Below are 19,393 nucleotides of genomic sequence, written 5' to 3' on the forward strand. Positions count from 1 at the left end.
AAAACTGCCAACTCCGACCGATGAGGAGTGGACCTGAGGCTTCCCTCCCCCCTTGCTTGGAAGCCTTACTTTGCTGCAAACCCCGCTGTCAGGGTTCGGCTTTCTGTGCTTGGGCCTTGGATGGGTGTCAGTCTCTCCTCCCCCTCCCCCCAGGGCTCAACCACACACGACCTCCCACGCTTCCCTGAACTTACAGAACAGGCTCTGCCCTAGAAAGTACCAGAAAAGCTCACCTCCCCACACACTCGCTCACGGGCCACTCCCACTGGGCCTGCCAGGAGGCGAGGCTGGGCCTCTGCCCGGAGTCAGCACCCAGTGATGGGAGAGGCCCAGTAACCACCGAGGTGCAGTCCTGTCGGGTGGGGGGCAGCTGGATCTTTCTGAAAGGCCAGTCCTGTCCAGACAGCTCCCAGCACAGGCCCCACCCTGCCCCAATATGACGGGGACCCTTCCCTTCCCAGGATGTTGAACCTTCTCATCCCAGGATGTCTCAATCCCAAACCAAACCCCGTCAGAACCAAGCCCTTAACTAACTCCATCCACCTGCCCGCACCCCAGCCTGAGACCCTGGGAGTCATCACCTCCCCATCACTGGACTCCTTTGTGCCTCTTCCGTCCACCCACGTCAGCCCTTCACTGTGTTCCCGGGTCACAGGCCCACGATGTTCACAGCAGCCCACACGACAGGCCAGCCCAGGTGGGGCGCTGGGCCGGGCCGTGGGATGAGGGGCGCCAGGCAGGCAGATGCCCGCGGGAGGGAGGGCCTGCCAGCCCGCCCCTGCCCCTCTCCCCCAGCACCCCCAGCTCCCGCGCTGGGCGGGGGCTTCCCTCCCCTCCGCCCTCGGTCCAGCTGCCCGCTGCTCTCCGGACCCCAAACGCCCCTGTCGTTTCAGGACCCACTACTGTCATCTCACGCAGTGGGTCAAACTGTGGGGACCCGGAGACCAAGACAGGACAGTGGGGTCTGGGGCCACTGTGTGGTCCGGGAGGCCAGGGAGGAGTCAGGATGGGCCAACTCCGCCCCGCGCCCTGCCCCGCACCGGGCCGGTACCCCCGAGGTCCCCCGCAAGCCAGTGCCCGGGGCAGCGCCCGCCCAGCCACCGCGGGAGCCGGAGCACCACCCTTCCCGGGAACCTGCGGACCGCGCCCGCACTCCCACCCACATCCTGCAGGGCCCCGCCCACCCTCTCCCCGAGTCCTGCGGCCGCGCCCCCATCCCGCCCTCTGACTCAGCCGACGGGGGTGGCTGACACCAAACCCAGGGAGGGGGGCCAGCCCTACAGCACACGACCCTTGGTCCCGAGAAGGTGCCTGCCGGGGGTCCCAGGCTGCGGCCTGCTCCCGCCCACGGCGCACCCTACCAGGACGCCCCGCGCCCCATTCCCGTCCCGGGCGCCCGGCACGCCATTTCCGGTCCCGGATTCCCCCCAGCCGCGCGCCGTGGTTCCGCCCGCGCGTCACGTGACCGCCGCGCCAGGTCCGGCGGCTTGATTTCGGTCAGCTGCTCCCGCCGGAGTCCGGTGCTCGTGCGCGTCCGCTGCTCCCGAGTGACCGCCGCCTGGTGTCCACGCCCGCCCGCCCCGCCCGCCGCCGAGATGATGTGCGGCGCGCCCACCCCCACGCAGCCGGCCACGGCCGACACCCAGGCCATCGCCGACCAGGTCAGGGCCCCGGGGGGCGGATGGGGTCCTGGGGGCCCGGGCAGTCCGTAGGCATCGCCGCTGGGGCAGAGGCGGTGCGCCCGAGCGCATCCCGCCGTGGGCCGGGCTCGGCGCAGAGCCGATGCCCCTCCCCGCCTGGGAAGCGCACCCGCGAGCGGAGGTGTCCACAGGGGTAGGGCCGCGACGTGCCCGTTGGGGAAAAGCACTTAGAGAGCAAACGGTACAGTAGGAGGGGTGAAGTAACCCTGAGTGAGTCCGGGGACGGGGTCCACAGGCGTCCTAGACTCAGGCTGTTAGTCTGGCACTTCCGTGTACGTTTGAGGTTCTCTCCAAATGAACAGCTTCGAAACGCAGTCCAGCCTGGGTCGCGGAGGCAGAGCCTGGTTCGGACCCTGGGCAGCTGTCGGGCCGGGTTCCGAGGAAGGCACCTGCACCCAAGGATCAGGTGAGGGTGGGAGGAGCCGGGCCTGCCCTGCCTATCCTCGTGTGTCAGCAAAGTCGGCTCTTGACAAGCAAGACCCCTTCCCGCCTCTTCGTGGTTTTCCGGGCCTGAGAATTCCCCGCTTGTCATGTGAACTTTAAACGTGTGTCAGCTCACTCGGGAGGGAAGGGTTACTGTCTCAAAGGGCCCCTTCATTTGGGGTCAGTTCCTTGAAAGTGATATGTCAGTGGACCGTTCTCACTGCCCCTGGGAACAAGGAGGCCGCCTTTGTGCTGGGTGGTCTCTGTGAGGGGCATGGGCACCATCTGGTGGCCCTTTGTACTGATGCTTTTGGGACAGTCTGGGCTGCACATGAGAAGATCAGAGGCCAGAGACCGGCCCGGGTCAGAAGGACGTCGTGGTGCTGCACTCCGCCCCCGTCTCCTCCAGCCCTGTCCTAGGGCCCTCCCTGGCCCTCTGCCCCACCTGGTCCCCTCAGGGCCGGGAACTGGCAGCTTCCTAAGTGACCCGGGGCCTTCTACACACCCCCTGGCTACAGCCCAGGTCATCTTTCTCCTGGCCGGCAGGCAGCGGTGTGAGTGACCTGCCGTCCCACAGGCCGTGGCCTGGCCTGGCGTTCGCCGCTTGCACATGCTCTGTTCCGCCACGTCCTTTAGGGTTTTCTCAAGCCAATCAGTCCTGGCACTGGGCGGGGGCTCTGTGCAAGCCCCCCTGAAGCAGAGAGAGAGACGATTCCATCTCAGACTCCCGGGAGGGTCTGTGGATGTCACTCACCCCCCTGGCCTTGTAAACTGTCTGCAGGGTCAGTTCCCTGCAGACCTGGCAGGCACCTGGCAGGAAGAAGGGCCCCACGGGGGAGTGTTCAGACGCAGGTGGGCACCAGCCCCTGGGGACACGTGCACCGCCGTGGGAGCCGTGGCAGCTGCGTGGAGAGAAGGCGGCCTGCCTTCTCACTTCCTGACCCTCCCTCCTGTCCTTTCTGCCCACCTTATCCACAGGGAGCCCCCCTCCCTGAAGGCCTTTGCCACAGGGACTCGCTGGCATGTGTGGCGGTGACCCCCTCAGCTCCCAAAGCAGCATGCTTCCGGGCTTCAGTGAAATCCTCCGACCCTCTAGGACCGGTCCTGTGACTGCAGTGCAGAGTCAGCGCGCTCTAGTGCCTGCCGGTAACCCAGAGAGCAGCCGGAGCACTTTGAAACTAGATTAGGTTTTCAAGTCAAGACAGAACAACCTGCTCCCCCTTCCTCCATCAGAATGCTCGGTTCCCAAAAGGCCAAGACCCTGGAAAACAGGACTCATCGGAAAGTGTGATTACCGTCTGACGAAGGATCAGGGACAGCCTCCGCCCAAAGGCACTGCATCCTAGATAAATCATCTAAAAATGCAGCAAAGCAGTTTCCCTGCAAAAGTGTTACCTGCTGCGTTATCTGTCACAAGAAATTGGGAATTCTTAAGAGAATTAAGGCACATCTAGAAGATGGAAGATTAAATTTAAGATTAAATTTAGTTTAACATTTTCAACTGTTTTAGCTTTCAATTTTAAAAGAGTAATTAAGGACTTCCATGTTGGTGCAGTGGTTAAAAATCCTTCTGCCAGTTTAGGGGACACAGGTTCAATCCCTGGTCTGGGAAGGTCGACATGCCGCGAAGCAACTAAGCCCGTGTGCCACAACTACTGAGCCCGTGTGCCACAATACTGAAGCCCGTGTGACACAGCTACTGAAGCCCGCGTGCCTAGAGGCCGTGCTCTGCAACGAAGAGTAGCCCCCACTCGCTGCAACTAGAGAAAGCCCACAAGCAGCAACGAAGACCCAATGCAGCCAAAAATAAATTAATAAATAAATAAATATAATTTCTTTAAAAATAAGCAAATAAAAGTGTAATTAGGAACTTCCCTGGTGGTCCAGTGGTCAAGAATCCTGCTTCCAATGCAGGGGACGCAGGTTTGAGCCCTGGTCAGGGAACTAAGATCCCACATGTCGCAGAGCAGCTAAGCCCATGTGCCACAACTACTGAGCCTGTGCGCCACAACTACTGAGCCCGCACGCCGCAAGGGAGAGCCCACGTTCAGCAACTGAGACCCGATGCAGCAAAAATTAAAATTAAAAAAAAGAATTTAAAAGAGTAATTAAAAAACTATATATACTCTTTGCAATGAACTGTCTGTTAAGTAAAAGAAAAACGGTATGAACTTACATACGTTGTTGTGATAATGAAAATATCAAACTATTCCATGCCTGGAAAAGAAAGGGAAAATGATACAGAGAAATAGTACCGTTGAAACTCGGCAGAATTAGAGAGCTGTTTTCTATACTTTATCATCAGAGCTGACAATTTAATGTGTCTGCTCAGTTGTGAATAACAGTCGTGTTGTAGAAAGTCTGCAGAGGGCCGGCATCAGAGTTCAGCTGTGACACTTAATTGAAGTAAGTGCACGCGTCTCTCCGTTCTCTCCTCCCGCAGGTGAGGGCCCAGCTGGAAGAGAAGGAGAAGAAGTTCCCGATGTTCAAGGCTGTGGAGTTTAAGAGCCAGGTGGTCGCTGGGAGGGTCTTCTTCATCAAGGTGGGATGTCAGCCTCTTCGGAGGGTCTGGCCTGAATTGGGGGCGCCTAGGTGCCTGGGCAGGGGTGCTTAAGAGGGTCGAGTGGCAGCCCCCAGCTTCAGGGGGTTGCTGGCCATCTAAAATGAGCATGCGTGTGCACGCGCGCGTGTGTGTGTGCACGTGTGCGCACAGCCTCCTGGAGGGGAGGACCGAGCCTTTCGGGGACTCGGGGCTCTGATGGAGTGAGTGTGGGTGCCGGGTGCTGGCTGGGGCAACGAGGGCGTCCCCTGCACTCGATGGAGGAAGGTGGGAATGTCCTCAGCCCAGTCGCTGGTCACCTGAAGGGACATGGCCTCCTGGCACCCAGGGCCTTTCTCCCAGTCCAGCCGAGGCCAGTGGAGCAGGGGTCGGAGGCCACGCCCGCCCCTCACTGGACTGTCTTTCCAGGTTCAAGTGGATGATGATAACTTCGTGCACATTCGAGTATTTGAAAGCCTCCCACACGAGAACAAGCCCTTGGCCTTGGCCAGCTACCAGACCCACAAAAGCAGACACGACGAGCTGACCTACTTCTAGTCCCGATTTTGCACAGAGCCCGTCGCCCATGTGGGTCTCTCCACTGCCAACCTGTGTCTGGGACCTCACGTGGTGCCACTCGGGGTGGGGGGGGATGCACCTCTCCGGTGTCTCTATTCCTCATTTTCATTGTGTTCATTTTTTTCTCCCAGTCAATGATCTTAAGTAAATTACTTTCAAGGAGGGCTTGTGTTATCTTTAAATGTATGTATTTTTTCAGTGTTCACAAATTTTCTGTTTTGGGGTTTTTTCTTCATCTGAAGCCGTAATCACAGTAGAGAGGTGTCACGAGGTGCGAGCTGTCCAGGGTGGAGCCCCCGCTGGGCCTCGTGTGGCCTGAGACCCCTCCCCCTGAGCGGCCGAGCAGGGGTGGGGGATGCCCAGGTCACAGCAGGCGGGCTGTAGACCCAGGATTCCAGGAGCCTGTGTTCTAACCGCAGCTCCACACGCCTCCGTTGCTGTGACTCTATTCTGTCTCTAAAATACAGGATTTGAGGGACTTCCCTGGCGGTCCAGTGGTTAGGACTCCGGGCCTTCGCTGCCGAGCGCGAGGGTCATCCCGGTTGGGGAATTAAGATCTCGCGAGCTGCATGGCGCGGCCAAAAATGAATAAATACATAAACACACGGATACATTTTTTTCAGCAAATCCGATTCTAGAGCATTAGCTCGAGATGTCCTCAGACACACTGGCACATTTCTGGCTCTGGTATAGAGATGGTCAGCTGTGGGCAGGAGAGGCGGTAACCCTGCAGGTACGGCCGAGCGCCATCAGCCTGCAAGGCCGTTGCGAGCTCAGCCTCTGGGCTGCACGTGGTCTGCACCGTCTCCCACCCCTGAGACCCCTGCCCACCGGACGCTCCCCATGGCCGCCGGCACCCAGGAGCCAGTCCTGCACTTCCTGGGCATGTAGGGCATTCCTGGCCGCTCAGGCCTATGCTTCCCTCTCCGCTTAGCTGAGACCCGGCTGGTGACTGGCCTGGAGCTCCAGAGGTGGTAGAGGTGCATCTGGAAGGGAAGAGTGTCCGTCTGTGAGGCACCTGCCTCAGGTGTGTGGCTGTTGCTTGGTCTCCAGGTGCGGGAGCTGATTTTCAGCCAGGGCGAGTGTGGTGGGCTGCTGGGCGTCTGGAGGAATTAGGGGTTCAAGAGCCTCAGACGTGTCCTTCCAAACGTCCCCATCCCAGGCCTCAGGGCCCACTCCTCCCCTTTAAGGACCCTACTTTCAACACAACGCATTTTCTTGGTTTGCCAGGGCTGCCAGGCCCCAGGCGTCCCTGGGCTTGTGGCTGCATCACGTGTCTGCCTTTGTGTGTCTGTGTCCCTCCTCATCCCATCAGGACCTCAGTTACCAGATTTAGGTCCACCCTAATGCAGTGGGACCTCAACTAGTACATCTGCAAAGATCCTATTTCCAAATAAGGTCACATTCTGAGGTTCTGGTGGCCCTGACTTATTGGAGGACACCATTGATTTTGGGGGAGACACCAGTCAAAGCTAAATTTAGCATCCTTTTCAAGGGTGCCACCTTTATAACGAGACCCTGAATTCCACACTCAAAGTGGGCAAACTGCATGTAATGTGAATTATATCTGAATAAATCTTCAGCAGTGGGGGAAGGGATGGATGGAAGAGGGAGGAAAGGGCCTACTCTCCTCTCCTTTCCTCTCCCCCATCCCCCCTACCCTGTACCCCAAGGTCATGGATGACAGCCACACTCCAGGGAAAGCAGAGCAACACCATGGAGGGGGCCTGGGACAGCCTTGTGCAGGTGCAGACCGCCGCAGGGGCCTGGGACAGCCTTGTGCAGGTTCAGACCGCCGCGGGGGCCTGGGACAGCCTTGTGCAGGTTCAGACCGCCTGGGACAGCCTTGTGCAGGTTCAGACCGCCGCAGGGGCCGGCCTGAGTCTGCACCTCATGGGGAATTTCTTCAGTGTCCTAACTTAGGCAGAGTTACAGATAGGACGATGCTGTGTGGCTGAGATCCCAGAGGCCCCTGGAAAGTTCCATACAACACGTGTCCCAGTGCCCGAAACCTGTGGATGTTACCTTGTACAGCAAAAGGGACTTGGCACATGTGATTAAGCTAAGGGTCTTAAGATGGGGAGATGGTCTTGGCATATCCGGGTGGGCCCAGCGTCATTACAGGGTCCCCGTGAGAGGTAGGCAGGAGGGTCAGTGTCAGAGAGACTGAAGGTGGAGGAGGGGCCATGAGCCAAGGAACACAGGTGCCTCCAGAGCTGGAAAAGGCAGGCAGGGAAGAGTGTCTCCGGAGCCCGCGGCAGGAGCCAGCTCTGCCCACCATTTTCAGACATCTGACCTCCAGACGGTGAAAGAATACATCTGTGTTGCTTTAAGCTCCTCAACTAGTGGGAACGTGTCACAGCAGCCACAGGAGACTGTCACCAGGAGGCGGAGTCCGGGCCAGGAGGGCCTTGCTGGTGAGCAGAGCAGCACAGGGTTGGCGGAAGTGGATCTGAGACGTTGAGTCAGAGGCACTTGGGACAGGATCCCGTGTCCTCCCCCACCCCTCCCTGCCTGTCCAGCAGGGCCAGGTGCTGCCCGGAGGCGACCTGAGGCCTTATTTACAGAGATGTGGGCTGATCCTGGGGAGAGCAGGTACCTGCCGGGCTCACAGGACCAGCGCTGTCACCACCCAGGTGTGAAGGAAGCCGGAAGCAGCTGGTCAGTGACTGAAGCTGGTCCTCCCTGTCCCCTCCGGGCAGGGAGGGGCTGGGAAAGGGAGCCCAATCCTGTGGGAAGCCCGCCTGGAGCCCCCTGCCCAGAGCATCCAAACCAGCCCTCCCAGGGCAGAGAACAGAGCAGGAGAGGGCATCTGGCCATGGCGGGCAGGACAGTGCAGGTCCTTCCCCGAAAGAGGGATGTCAGGTCCTTCCCCGAGGGAATCGGCTGCCCTCCGTCCCCAGCAGTAACCACTGCTTGGTTGGCTGTTTAAGACAGCTTTAGGTCCTAGTTCACAGAAGGGAGCTCCTCTGGAAAAAAGAAATCACACTTCAACACAATCACCATGAAAATATTTATTTGTGATAATTATAAGTCAGTAAGACCAGTACAGACAGACACAGCCTCTACAGCACTGGAACGAGTTTTACGTTTAAAACACATCCACACGCGCACAGGTGGGGCTGGTAGAGCACGGGGCTAGTGAAACCACTGCCAGAAACACAGAGACGCCCCCGCCCCCCGCCAACTTGCAGCCGGGATCGAGCTGTGTCCCAAGGCTGCATTGCTTCCCCCGAGAAGCCCCCAGAATCTGAGCTCAGTTAGGGAAGGACTGGGTTGGCGTCGACTGGCCTGAGTCAGTGCCTCAGTCCTCCAGGGGGTCCAGTTTTGCAACTGTTGGGGGAAATCCCAACGAAAATTCTAAATCAGAAAGTATGCAGCTGAACCTCAAAACATTCAAAACGCCACCCACATACTTCTTATCCTTCAGGGGCTGCATGGGGTAAATTAAGACTTCACTTCCGTTTCCCCATCTATCAACATCTACACCTCCCATCAAGACGACAGTCCCAGATATTTTGCAGGAATGCACTAAGGCTGGAGTTTTGGGGCACACTGGGGGTGTTGCTGCCAGGCTTACTGATTCCCCCCCTTTCTGTCCTGACCCCCCACCATGCCCTACACCCACTCTCCTTGTGCCAGAACCTGGGTCCTCAGTGAGAAAGCAACTAGTGGCCCAAAACCCACTGACCCGGCTCCGGCTCAGAAGAGCACGAGGGAGGGTGCCCGGCTCTGCGTCCTCGGACGCACAAGGAGTAAGGCCTGCCTGGGGGCTTCACAAGCACAGGGGCCTAGGGCGGCGTGCCCTCCCCTGCCTGCCCAGTCCTGGCCCTTGCAGGGCAGTGATGCCCCAGGCCAGGGTGAGTGGCCCATGGCCTCACGAAGGTATGTCCTCCCAGAACGGGTTTCCTGCTACAGAAGACCGGGGACCTGCCCCACGCTGATGTGGGGCTGGGAGCTTCCTTCACTGCAACCCTGGAGCTTGGGGCCCCTCCCTGAGGGTCAGAGATGGACATAGGGTCTCCCGCTCTGAGTACAGGGCTCTGCTCAGCTCCGACAGTGGAAAGCTTTAAACACACCTGTTTACTCTGCCAGAAGTTAAAAAAAAATTCTAGGAAGAACTTTCCATTCATATAAAGTTGTAAAATAGTCTCTACGTCAGACCTAAGATTACTCATCAAATGACCAAACGCACACACCGCGTCGTGAGCGCAAACCTCTAACGAAAGGCAGGAATGTAGTTCGTAAGACATCCTTTCTTAATCGGTGTCTTTGCACATTAAGAACAGAAAACGTTCTGAACCAAGAATGAACTGCAGGAGTCCGCAGGAAGACATGCGCTACAGGAGAGCTGTTTTAGGAACTAGGGCCCCAGGCCACGTGGCAGCGGGACACGTTGACGGGCCTCCTCCCCGTGCCGTGCAGCACAGACTACAAAGCCTGGTTCCAGTCACCGGACAGGAAAGACTAATTCCCCAAAGAAAAAGCCCCTAGAAGGGCAGCTGCTGTGTGTCACCTACCAGGGAGGGGGCAGGGACCTCTGCCCTCGTCGCCCCCTTCTGGCAGAGGCCGGAAGCGCGTGACTAGATTCTCAAACCACAGCGCTGTCTGTAAAAACAGGCAGGAGTTCATGACACTGTCGGCTGCAGAAGCAAACGCACGCGAGGGTACACCAGCTCTGCACACAGCTCCAAGGCCACCCTTGTGCGGGCAGTGCCCGATCCCTGCTCTGCGGGGGCCCAGCCTGACCGACGCCCATGGGCCGACCTGGAGAACATGGAAGGGTCTCCTGGGTGGATGTGCATCCTGACCAACAGGCCCAAGCTCAAGGCTTCCCGGCCTAGGGCCGTGGACCTGGGCTCCCAGAGCCGCCTCCCCCCGAGTGCCCACCAACTGACATGCTCCCTCTATAGACACGGGAGCAGCTCTCCAGGGGGTCCCGACGCAAAGAACCACACGAGGTGATGCGAAGGAAAGCCCCTGCAGCCTGGTGTGGAATGGAAACGGGTGGGCTCAGGATCTGAGAAGTGAGTCTGGGGGCCATGTGGCTCCCACCCACTCAGAAAGCCAGGACGGACCACATTCACCGCGTCCCTGCTGGCACATAACCCACTCCGCTCACTCACAATTGCCCTCCTTCCGGCCCAGGCAGGTGCTGGGGGCTGAGCCAACCCCTGCCCATGGGGAGACATGTGTGAATGAGGCCTGAGACCAGGCAGGTGGCCAAGGCAGGGATTCCGGGTGATCCTGGCGCCGGAGTGGAGCGCAGCCCAGCCCCGTGGTCACGGGCATTGATTCACAGACACGGGCCCTGCCGCCGCAGGCAGGTGGTCCTGAGAGGGCGTGTGCACACTGGGGGTCCAGCGGCCTCCAGACGGAACGCTGTCCCCCCTCTTCTCTGCCTTTCAACTGATGAGTGAACGTGAGGTTCAAGCGGTGAGGTCAGAAGCGTCAAGCCAGGCTCGGCCACGCAAAATGGAACATACTCTGAAGACTGGTCCTAAGAGTTTGAGGACAGGACAACAAGCAAAGCATCGTTGCTCCACCCCCACTGGCCTGCACGGCAAAATCAGCGCAGACTAACCTGGTTACCTTTGCGGGACTTGGCAATGAGTCAAGACTGGTTAAAAAACAAGGACCGTGTTTTGGAATCCACCTTTAAGGTCTCCAGGAGAAGGTCTGAAATCTACACTCTGGTAATAAGCAGGCAATTCAGGGCCAATATTTCTCTCATCTTAAAATAAATGATTATTTTCCATGTTACTAAACTGTGGAAAGGGAATATAAAAAAAAAGGTGAATTCTAACTTGGACCTAAACTGTATCAAAACCCACTGCGACTGCCATGGAACTTCTAGATGGGAAATTCTGAACAGAGACAACCGGGGGCCTCTGCTGTCATCGTGACAGAGGGACTAGGTCCCAGCAGAAACGAGCCTGAGATACACAGGTTCAGCAACGTCACGACAAAAAGTACACTCTGCTCGGGTGGGGAGGTCGAACGTGCTTTCCCACAGAAGCTAAGGTTCCGGAGCCTCGATCTCCTTCTGTTAGGGCAGGGGGTTCAGGCCACAGCTCTCCAGATGGCTGGGGCTTTATGGCTGGAGGAGATAGAAGAGTTCATGATTTTACGGGAGGAACAATTCTCATCGTTCTATGTATGATATCAAGAATTGAGGGTAAAACCCACTGCGGGGGCCAGGACTCTGACATAAAACGTAAAGAACCAGAGTGCATTTCCTTCAAGTTCACGGTGCACACAGAACAAGCCACGACCCCCAGCACCATGGCTGCAGGGCGCGTCTTCACCGTCTCATTGAAGAGAGGAGATCCTCTGGCTCCTTCCCTGGTCTTACACTTGTTCTCCAAGGTTTAAAAACAAGAACAAGGAAAGAGAAGAAAATGGAGATTTCCCGCTGGCTGGCGGTGTGGCCGTCTCCCCAGCTCTGTTTGGCAGTGACAGTATTTTCCATGAAAGGCTCTGCAGAGGCCCAGGGCCCTGGGGGACTATGGCTGGTCCCTGGGCTGCCCTGCTGGGGGGCTGTCCCCCACCAGGCCACAGGCTTCCCCTTCCTCCTGGGCCAGCGGGCCCTGCAGGGACCGGGAAACATGACAGGGACACAGATGCCCTGACCCACCGGCCGCTGAGGGGAGCTGAGGCCCCCCCACCCTGCGCGCAGGCACTAACGCCTGAGAGTGACGACATTTGGAATGTGAGTGGAGTAGGGAAGAAAGAAAAGAAGAGGGTGCAGAGAGTCCAGTGGAGACTGGCCAGCCTTCGTCCGGGGGCATTTCCAACAAAGGGCAGAAGGCAGTACTGAGGCGGCGAGAGTCCTAGAGACGCGGGCACAGCCAGACAAGGGTGGGGGCTCCGGGAGAGGGCCTGCCTGTGGGGCGAGGCCGGGGGTCGGGGACAAGGGCTGCCCTAGGAGAGCCTGCTTCCCCAGGGACCACATCTGGGCCCCAACATCCTGCAGCCTCCCTGCTCCCCTCCAGACTGTGGGCTCCTGAGAGGTGCAAACTCTGCAGCCCCCAGGGTCGGGGCGGGTGCTGAGGATGGGCGACTCCGCCTGCATCCATGCCTGGGGGTCCTCAAAATTCTGGGTAAAGTGGGGCCAGGGAGGTCACCCCCGCAGCGGCCGGCTGGACTGGTGACAGGGCCTGCGCCACGGCCGGCGCTGCCCCAGCCAGAGGTGTGTGACAGCCGCTGCTGTGAAGCTCGGCCCCCGCCCGCTGTGGGGAGGGGCAGAGCTGCGGCGGCCCCGGGAAGCCTCTCGCTTCCGGGCACCTGGCTGGCACAGGACGCGGGACTGCGGGGCTGCGGGGGGAATGGGGGAGGGGGTCAGATAACTGGCCGGTGGGGTTAAGCACACCAGCGGGGGGTGGGGCAGGAGCCCACCCCTGCCCTCTGTACCTGCACACTGACACAACACGGTTGTCACCAGCTGTAGGTGGCAACACACAGCACCTGACCCATTCTGCCCTAAACTGGGCGACTTCTCCAAAAGGAGCCCGACACAGGGACCTCCCCACAGGCGCGCTCGGCCGCGTACCAGCTTCTGTCCTGTCGCCCAGGCGGTCCCTAGAGACGCTCTGAGTTACAAGGCAGTCCCCCGACACGCGCGAGACGGGCAGGTTTTCGGGGTCCTGGGAAGGTCCCCGCCAAAGTGACTGTGCAGCGTCTGTGCATGTGAGCTGCAGGAGCCCGTCCACACCGAGAACAGAAGGGGAGAATCTGAAACCCCCAGGGGCCTACCCTGCAGCAAAGTAAGAGGCAAAAAGTTCTGAAGCAGGAACACAGAAGGTGCGGTCGGACCCAGAATAAAGACATTTGCCATCATTTTTCTGGACATGGACACTAAGCCCCGACTCGCTCTCGGAGATGCAGACACAGGGGCCTCCCTGGGTCTTGCACAAAGGACGGGGGTACACCATGTACCCCAAGCCAGCCCGGGGAGGAGGCCCTCGGGACGTAAACACGGAGCTGGTTTTCCAGGAGCCTTGTGGGAGGGGAGCTGGGGTCCCGAATTACAAATTTCTGTGATCGCTTTGTTATTTTTAAAAAGCACGACCAGCACATTTTCACAACGAAGATCAGTGGATGCTGGACACTCACGAAAGAAGAAAAAAATACCAAGTTTCGGTCACAGCTCTAAGGCAGACATTACATTTTTCACAAGAATGGAAACGGAGACACCTAACGCTGGGCGTTAAGGAGGTGGGTTCGCGCGGCCCTCACAGCACCATGGCTTGGACGACGATCTCCGGGTTCTCGATGTCCTTCTTGCTCTGGACCATCCTCAGCTCCAGCTGGGCCGGGCTGGGCTTCAGTCCTTCCCCAGCCCTGGCTGCAGAACAGGCAGAGCATTAATGATGGGAACAGAGCCAGCAGAAGTGATCCTGAATCTGTCTCGTCCTTCCCTCGCCTTTGTGAGAGCCCCCAATGCTCTGGATCATCCCTGAGTTCCCATCTCAGCAGGGAGCTCCACAACGCTGCCCCCTGCCCCAGCCCTGTTCACAGCGCAGCACTGCACCCCTGCCAGCCCGTGAGGTGGTACCTTGTGCACACTTGATGGTCCGCTGCAGAACGTGGTGCATGGCCGACACGGTCTTCTCACAGGCCACCTGCAGGGAGGAGAGTACACTGAGCCCCCGCCCCCAGGCCGCCTGGGTGGGGCTGCCCACTGACACGGCACTGGGGACCACAATCCCACGCTCCCCCCGTCACGGAGCCGTCGCTGCAAAGATCCCAGGAGAGCTGAGCAGAGAGGCCTGTGCACTAAATGGACCACAGGCAGCTCTGTCAATACTGCCTGGCATGTAGTAGGTGCTTAAGAAGCGTTTCTGGAAGGAATCCGTTATAAAGAATCTACACGGGAAAGAGCTCCTGCCCCAGAGCTGGCCAACGTCATCGCTTGCTGGCCTCTCAAGGTTAAAAACTCAGGGCTTCTCAGGCTGGGGAGGCAAGTGGACTCCCTCCCCAGCGCTGGGACCCAGGGCAGAACTGAATCTGGGGTTGGCTGAGGGCGACCGGCGAGGCCTCCTCTGGGCACCAGCTGGCCGTGAAGCAGGTCCGTGCTCACCCTCTGCCCTCGAGGGAAGGGGGGTGGGGAAACCACAGCATTTCAGCGCTCGCCCCTGAGCCCGCAGGTGAGGGGAAGGGCCCCATCCCAGCCGTGCATTTCACAACATGGAACAGACTGCTGGGGAGGGTGCGAGCCTGCCCCCCAGGAGAAGGACAGTTGCCCAGAAGGAGGTCAAAGGGCATGGGTGCGCCTGAGCAGGCGAGGGCACTGTGGACATTCACACACAAAGCGGGGGTGTGGGGGACGATCCCCAGGAAGAGAGGGGTCTCCAGCAAGTCTGACTGCAGCGGCCGTATGTTAGGACGAGCTGTGACTGGATTTCCCTCCTGCGCGACGCGTCTAGACCCCGAGCTGCTGAGGCTACAGCTCCCCTGGCATCCTCAGCGAAGCCCTCCCTTTTCCTCCGGCTCAGGACCCCTCCGGCTCTTAACGCACTCCCCCATTTGTGCCCCACTGACCTTGAGATTGTTGGGGTGCTTGTGCGTCCACGCCAACAGCATGGCGGCAAAGAGGTCCCCGGTGCCCACGAAGACTGCGTCCACCTTGCACATCTCCATGCGGATGCGCTGTGTCACTATGGAGCCGTCGGGGGTCCCTGGGGGGAAGCGTCCGGCAGCTGGGCCCCCAGACCCGCAGCTGGCAGAGGCCTCGCGGCCCGGGAACCGGCTTGCCCTCCCCTGCACAGCGTCAGGGGGCTCAGCCTGCAGGGGTCCCCCATGCCTCCCAGTGGCTGCCCGTCCCAAGTGAGAAAGTGAGAGACTGGAGCCCCGGAGGGCCACAGGGTCAGGGCGGCCTGGGGGACACCATGCAGGCTGCAGACGAGGGGCCGGAACATGCGATGATGTGTGACGGGAGCCATGGGGGTGGGGGTAGAGCTGGAGGGACGGTGCTCACTCACTGAGGTCGGGGTGCGTGCGTGGGCGTGAGTGTGTGTGGATGCACGTGCATCTGTGAGTGTATCTGGGTGTGTAAGCGTCCTTCTGCACAGACACAGAGGGGGTGGTGACGGCTACACCTGGCACGGCTCGGGGCAGCTGGTGTGACCCCAGCCTCCTGTGTCATTTTACGCTGCGGCATCAGCATAATTGAACGACTGACACAGCAGGGCGTGAACGGTCCTCCCAGCGATGTCGGCATCAGCTCTGAGGTGGGGGGGCTGGGGGGAGGCAGGCCTGGGGACACCTGGTTCCCCAGGAGCCGGGCTCCAGCTGGGCTGGTCCACGTGACCCCCAAGCCCGTAAGAGGGGATGTCATCTGTGTGCCGCCAGCACGGTCACAGACACCTGCGTGGTAACCGCGGGGGGAGCAGTCAGCACCCCACGCTTCCCGCACCCTGATTCACGGAAACCTCTCCTGGCTCTGTTTTCAGTCTGATCTTTCTTGGAGCTGTCGGGAGTTGGGGAGATTGGCCACCTGCCGAGTCAGGCTCGATTTTCTTTCCACTGAACCCAACCTCGGAAGCCTCGAGGGAGGCGGCGGGAAGGCGGGAGGGAGCCCAGTGCCGGGCGGGGACTTACGAGTCCTCTGGCTGCCCAGCGCGATCAAGTAGCCGCTGCCCCTCGCGGACGGCAGGTCCGAGCTGGTGATGACCACCGTGTCGGGGCCCATCGCGTGCAGCACGTCCATCACCTGCGGACACGGGGAGCACGTCAGCCGCCGCGTGGCCGCCCGAGACGGGGAGCGCGTCAGCCGCCCCGCGGCCGCCGGACACGGGGAGCGCGTCAGCCGCCGCGTGGCCGCCGGACACGGGGAGTGCATCAGCCGCCCCATGGCCGCCCGAGACGGGGCCCTGGCGGCCTCACCCCGTCTCCCACGGCCCCTCAGCTTCTTACAGTCTGCCTGGATGGGACAGAGACAGCTAACAGGGGCCACACCATGGGCCCCGCCCCTGCCCAGCAGTGACAGCTCTGCCAGGTCCCAGCCGTCCCAGTTCCCTCCAGCCTCAAGTCCAAGGGCGCATGTCCATCGGTCCCAACCTGCACCCCGTCTGTGCCCGAACCCCGGAGGAAGGAGCCAACCAGCCAGGCCACCATCTCCTCTCGCCTGGGCTCCGGGGCAGCAGGAGCCGTGCCCGGCAACCATCAAGCGATGAGCGCTTCCACGCTGTCCATCCTGGGAAACTATGCACTCCTTTAGCCATTCAACAAACGTCTACCGCCCCCTCCCCAGCAGCACGCCAGGGAAAATGCTCACTGGGGTGAACTGGGGCTCAGGAGGGGTGGGAGGTGGGAGGCCTCGTATCAGGCAGGAGGCGACGCCACCACTAACCCTCCCCTCACCGGCCCGGGGCCTGCAGGCTGGGGAGGTCACCGGCCAGAGGGTCACCGGGTAATGAGGAACAGACGTCACTTTGGGTGGCTTTTTTTTTAAACAGCTGTAGGTGGTCCCGTTTTCCTTGTGCAAAAGCCTCAGAGAGGTGCCTGTGAACACGCCCTGCGAGCACAGGCTGTCCCCGGCCACACAAACACACGTGTGCACACGCGCACACCCTGCATGCACGCATATACCCCCAGCACACACATGCACGTACGTGTACTGCCACACGCCACATGCACACACACAACGCGTGCACATGCCCCAAGTGCACGCGTACACACCCCCTCTACCACACGCACGCACACACATCACATGCACACCGCCCCCACACACACACGAGGTGTGACACCAGCCCAGCACCCACCCTGCACTGGGTACCGTGAGTTTCCTCTGGTTCCCAAGCTGGGCAGGTGTGTTAGAGATGGGGTCACTGTGCCCACGGCCCTGCTTCTTTCCTGCCCCAGGGTCACCTGGCTCTGAGACTGCCCAGCCGCTGTGCCAGCCCAGAGCAAGGCCCTCAGAGCAGGGAAGGGGGGTCCTCCCAGCCTGCTCTCCTGCCCCAGTGAGCTCTCCGCCTATCAGGGAAACAGACACACAGCCCCACGGGCCCAGGGGTGGCCACGACTGGCCGCCGCCAGCTCTGACCCAGGGACCTGGCTCCTCCAAGTGTGTGTTTCCTGGACCGTGAAGTGAGCTCGGCCTCTGAAGAGGCCCAGACGCGGAAGGTGTGAGGCCCTGGCAGCCCCTGGTGCTCTGGGCACGCAGCGCAGGGGTGGCAGACCCCACCTGAAGCTAAATCCCAGCAGGAAACCTATGGACCCTCGGCAAGGACCGAGGGAAGGTTGAAAAGAGCTTTGAAGAAATCCGCCCAGGGCTGCGGTGTCAGCTCCTGCCTGAGAGGCCCAGCCCGCCCTTCCCTTCCGGAATCCTGCCTTGTGGACTCCAGAAATGCCCAGCCAGCCCCCAAAGATACGGGTCCATTACGTGCAAGGAATCCTCCCACGCACACACACACACACACACACCACATGCACTCTCACACGTGCGTGCAGACACACCCCGCATACACACACAGAGCCTGGGGTGGTGTGCCCACAAGCCCGGGAACACCGAGGACTGCCAGCCGCCTCCAGAGGCTGGGGCAGGAAAGGACTCTCCCTACAGGCTGCTGACAGCACGGGCCAGCCGGCCAGCCTGGGCTCCTGGCCTCCGAAACTATGAGAGCAAAGCCCTGCTGCTCAGCCACCCCGTGTGCGGCGCTTTGCGACGGCCCCGGACGCTCATGCAGAGACAGCTGGCACGGGCAGCGGGCGAACCCAGACCCAGCAGGCACTAGGCCGCAGGTGACCAAAAGGGGCCGAAACGGAATCTGCAAAGCTTCCCCGGGCCTCGGGTGGCTGGCTGACGGGAAGCCAACGCTGGCCACACAGGTGCCCGTCTCCTCCGCCGGAGGGCGTGTGGCTGTCCCCTCCCACCGTGAGCCGGGCTGCCTGCCCCACACCAGGCACAGGACGGCCTCCTTACCGCTAAGGCTTCTTCCTCACTGTGGATCTTTCTCCCGCTCAGCAACCTGGGAGGCAGACAAGCACAGCTGAGCCATCGCCCGGAAGAGCCCCAGGGCTACCTACCTACCTACGGTGCACGGGTGACCCCTCCTGCCCCACAGGGAACTGGCTGGCCCCGCCCGCCGTCGCGGACCAGGCGGCCACCGTGTCTGGGGACCAGTCAAGAGTCAGTTTGAAAGGGGACTCACGGGACTTCCCTGGTGGCACAGTGGGTAAGACTCTGCACTCCCAACGCAGGGGACCCGGGTTCGATCCCTCGTCAGGGAACCAGATCCCACATGGGTGCCGTAACCAAGACCCAGCGTAATCAAATAAATCATAAAATAAATAAAAATAAATTTAAAAAGTGAAAAGGGACTCACACGTCATGGGGGCGGGTTGAAGTTCCAGACCGTGATTACCGTTTACGCATAACAACGGGGAAGGACGGCCGTGAACGGTCACAGCACACGGTGCCACTGAGGGCAGCCAGCGTCCTCGCAAACAGCTGCAAATCTCAGTGCACTACGTTCTTGAGCCACCAACCATCAGGGACCTCTGGGTGAGCCGCCATCCCCCAGCATCGACAGGCGCGGGTGAGGGAACCCCAGGCCCCCAAGAGTCCAGGGGCCCCATCCCTACTCTATAGGGTGGCCTCGGGGCCAGAGGGGATATCGCTGCCGGCCTAACAGAGCCGAACGCGACGGGGACACACCCACCGCCGTGCTCACGCCCCAAGGCCCCAGGAGCCACTCCTCAACCCCCTGAGTGCCCAGCTCTCCTGTCCATCGGGGGGGGGCCGGGCAACCAAGAAAGGCCCCTGGAAACATGGCGCTGAGCAGCGGGGCCGGCATGGTCCTCTTAACCTCGTGCAGAGATTTGGGATGTGGGTTTCAGAGCTCCGGGGCGGTGGCCCGCGTCAGCTGGCGTGGGCTCCCTGTCCCATCGCCCGTGTCAGCCACGTGCACCCCCGGCTTCGCCACAGCGCCTCTGCCCACTTCTGTCCCCAGAGGCTCTCGCTGCTCAGGGACCAGCATGACCACAGGGAGTCGGAGGGAAACAACTGCCCACTGCTGCTGACAACCAGCGCCCGCCCTGGCGCTCAGGTGGGCTGGCAGCTCCCTGCCCCGCAGACTGGGACTCTCCAGCGGGGTCCCTGTCACTCTCCCCATGGGGATGGGGGTGGGTCTGACTGCTCCAGCCGACT

The 19,393-nt window shown here is 60.4% G+C and overlaps 2 protein-coding genes across 2 annotated transcripts in view; one reads left to right on the forward strand and one right to left on the reverse strand.

Moving 5' to 3' along the window:
• The first annotated feature begins 1,483 nt into the window (after positions 1-1,483).
• CSTB (cystatin B) lies at positions 1,484-5,405 on the forward strand. Its single transcript, XM_027083587.1, has 3 exons — positions 1,484-1,661; positions 4,567-4,665; positions 5,092-5,405. The coding sequence occupies exons 1-3, from the start codon at positions 1,596-1,598 to the stop codon at positions 5,218-5,220; spliced, it is 294 nt and encodes a 97-aa protein (XP_026939388.1). The 5' UTR covers positions 1,484-1,595; the 3' UTR covers positions 5,221-5,405.
• Positions 5,406-8,240: 2,835 nt separating this feature from the next.
• PDXK (pyridoxal kinase) overlaps positions 8,241-19,393 on the reverse strand; it is a 30,221-nt gene continuing 19,068 nt past the window's right edge. Inside the window, exons 7-11 of the mRNA XM_027083475.1 lie at positions 18,167-18,212; positions 15,844-15,955; positions 14,785-14,921; positions 13,799-13,865; positions 8,241-13,588 (exon numbers count right to left, since the gene is read on the reverse strand). Coding sequence (XP_026939276.1) covers positions 13,476-13,588; positions 13,799-13,865; positions 14,785-14,921; positions 15,844-15,955; positions 18,167-18,212 — 475 coding nt within the window. The 3' untranslated portion in view covers positions 8,241-13,475. The remainder of the gene's footprint in view (positions 13,589-13,798; positions 13,866-14,784; positions 14,922-15,843; positions 15,956-18,166; positions 18,213-19,393) is intronic.

Source organism: Aethalodelphis obliquidens, unplaced genomic scaffold (genome assembly GCF_003676395.1).
Source record: "Aethalodelphis obliquidens isolate GAN/ISIS:26980383/991018 unplaced genomic scaffold, ASM367639v1 scaffold1, whole genome shotgun sequence".
Taxonomy (NCBI): domain Eukaryota; kingdom Metazoa; phylum Chordata; class Mammalia; order Artiodactyla; family Delphinidae; genus Aethalodelphis; species Aethalodelphis obliquidens.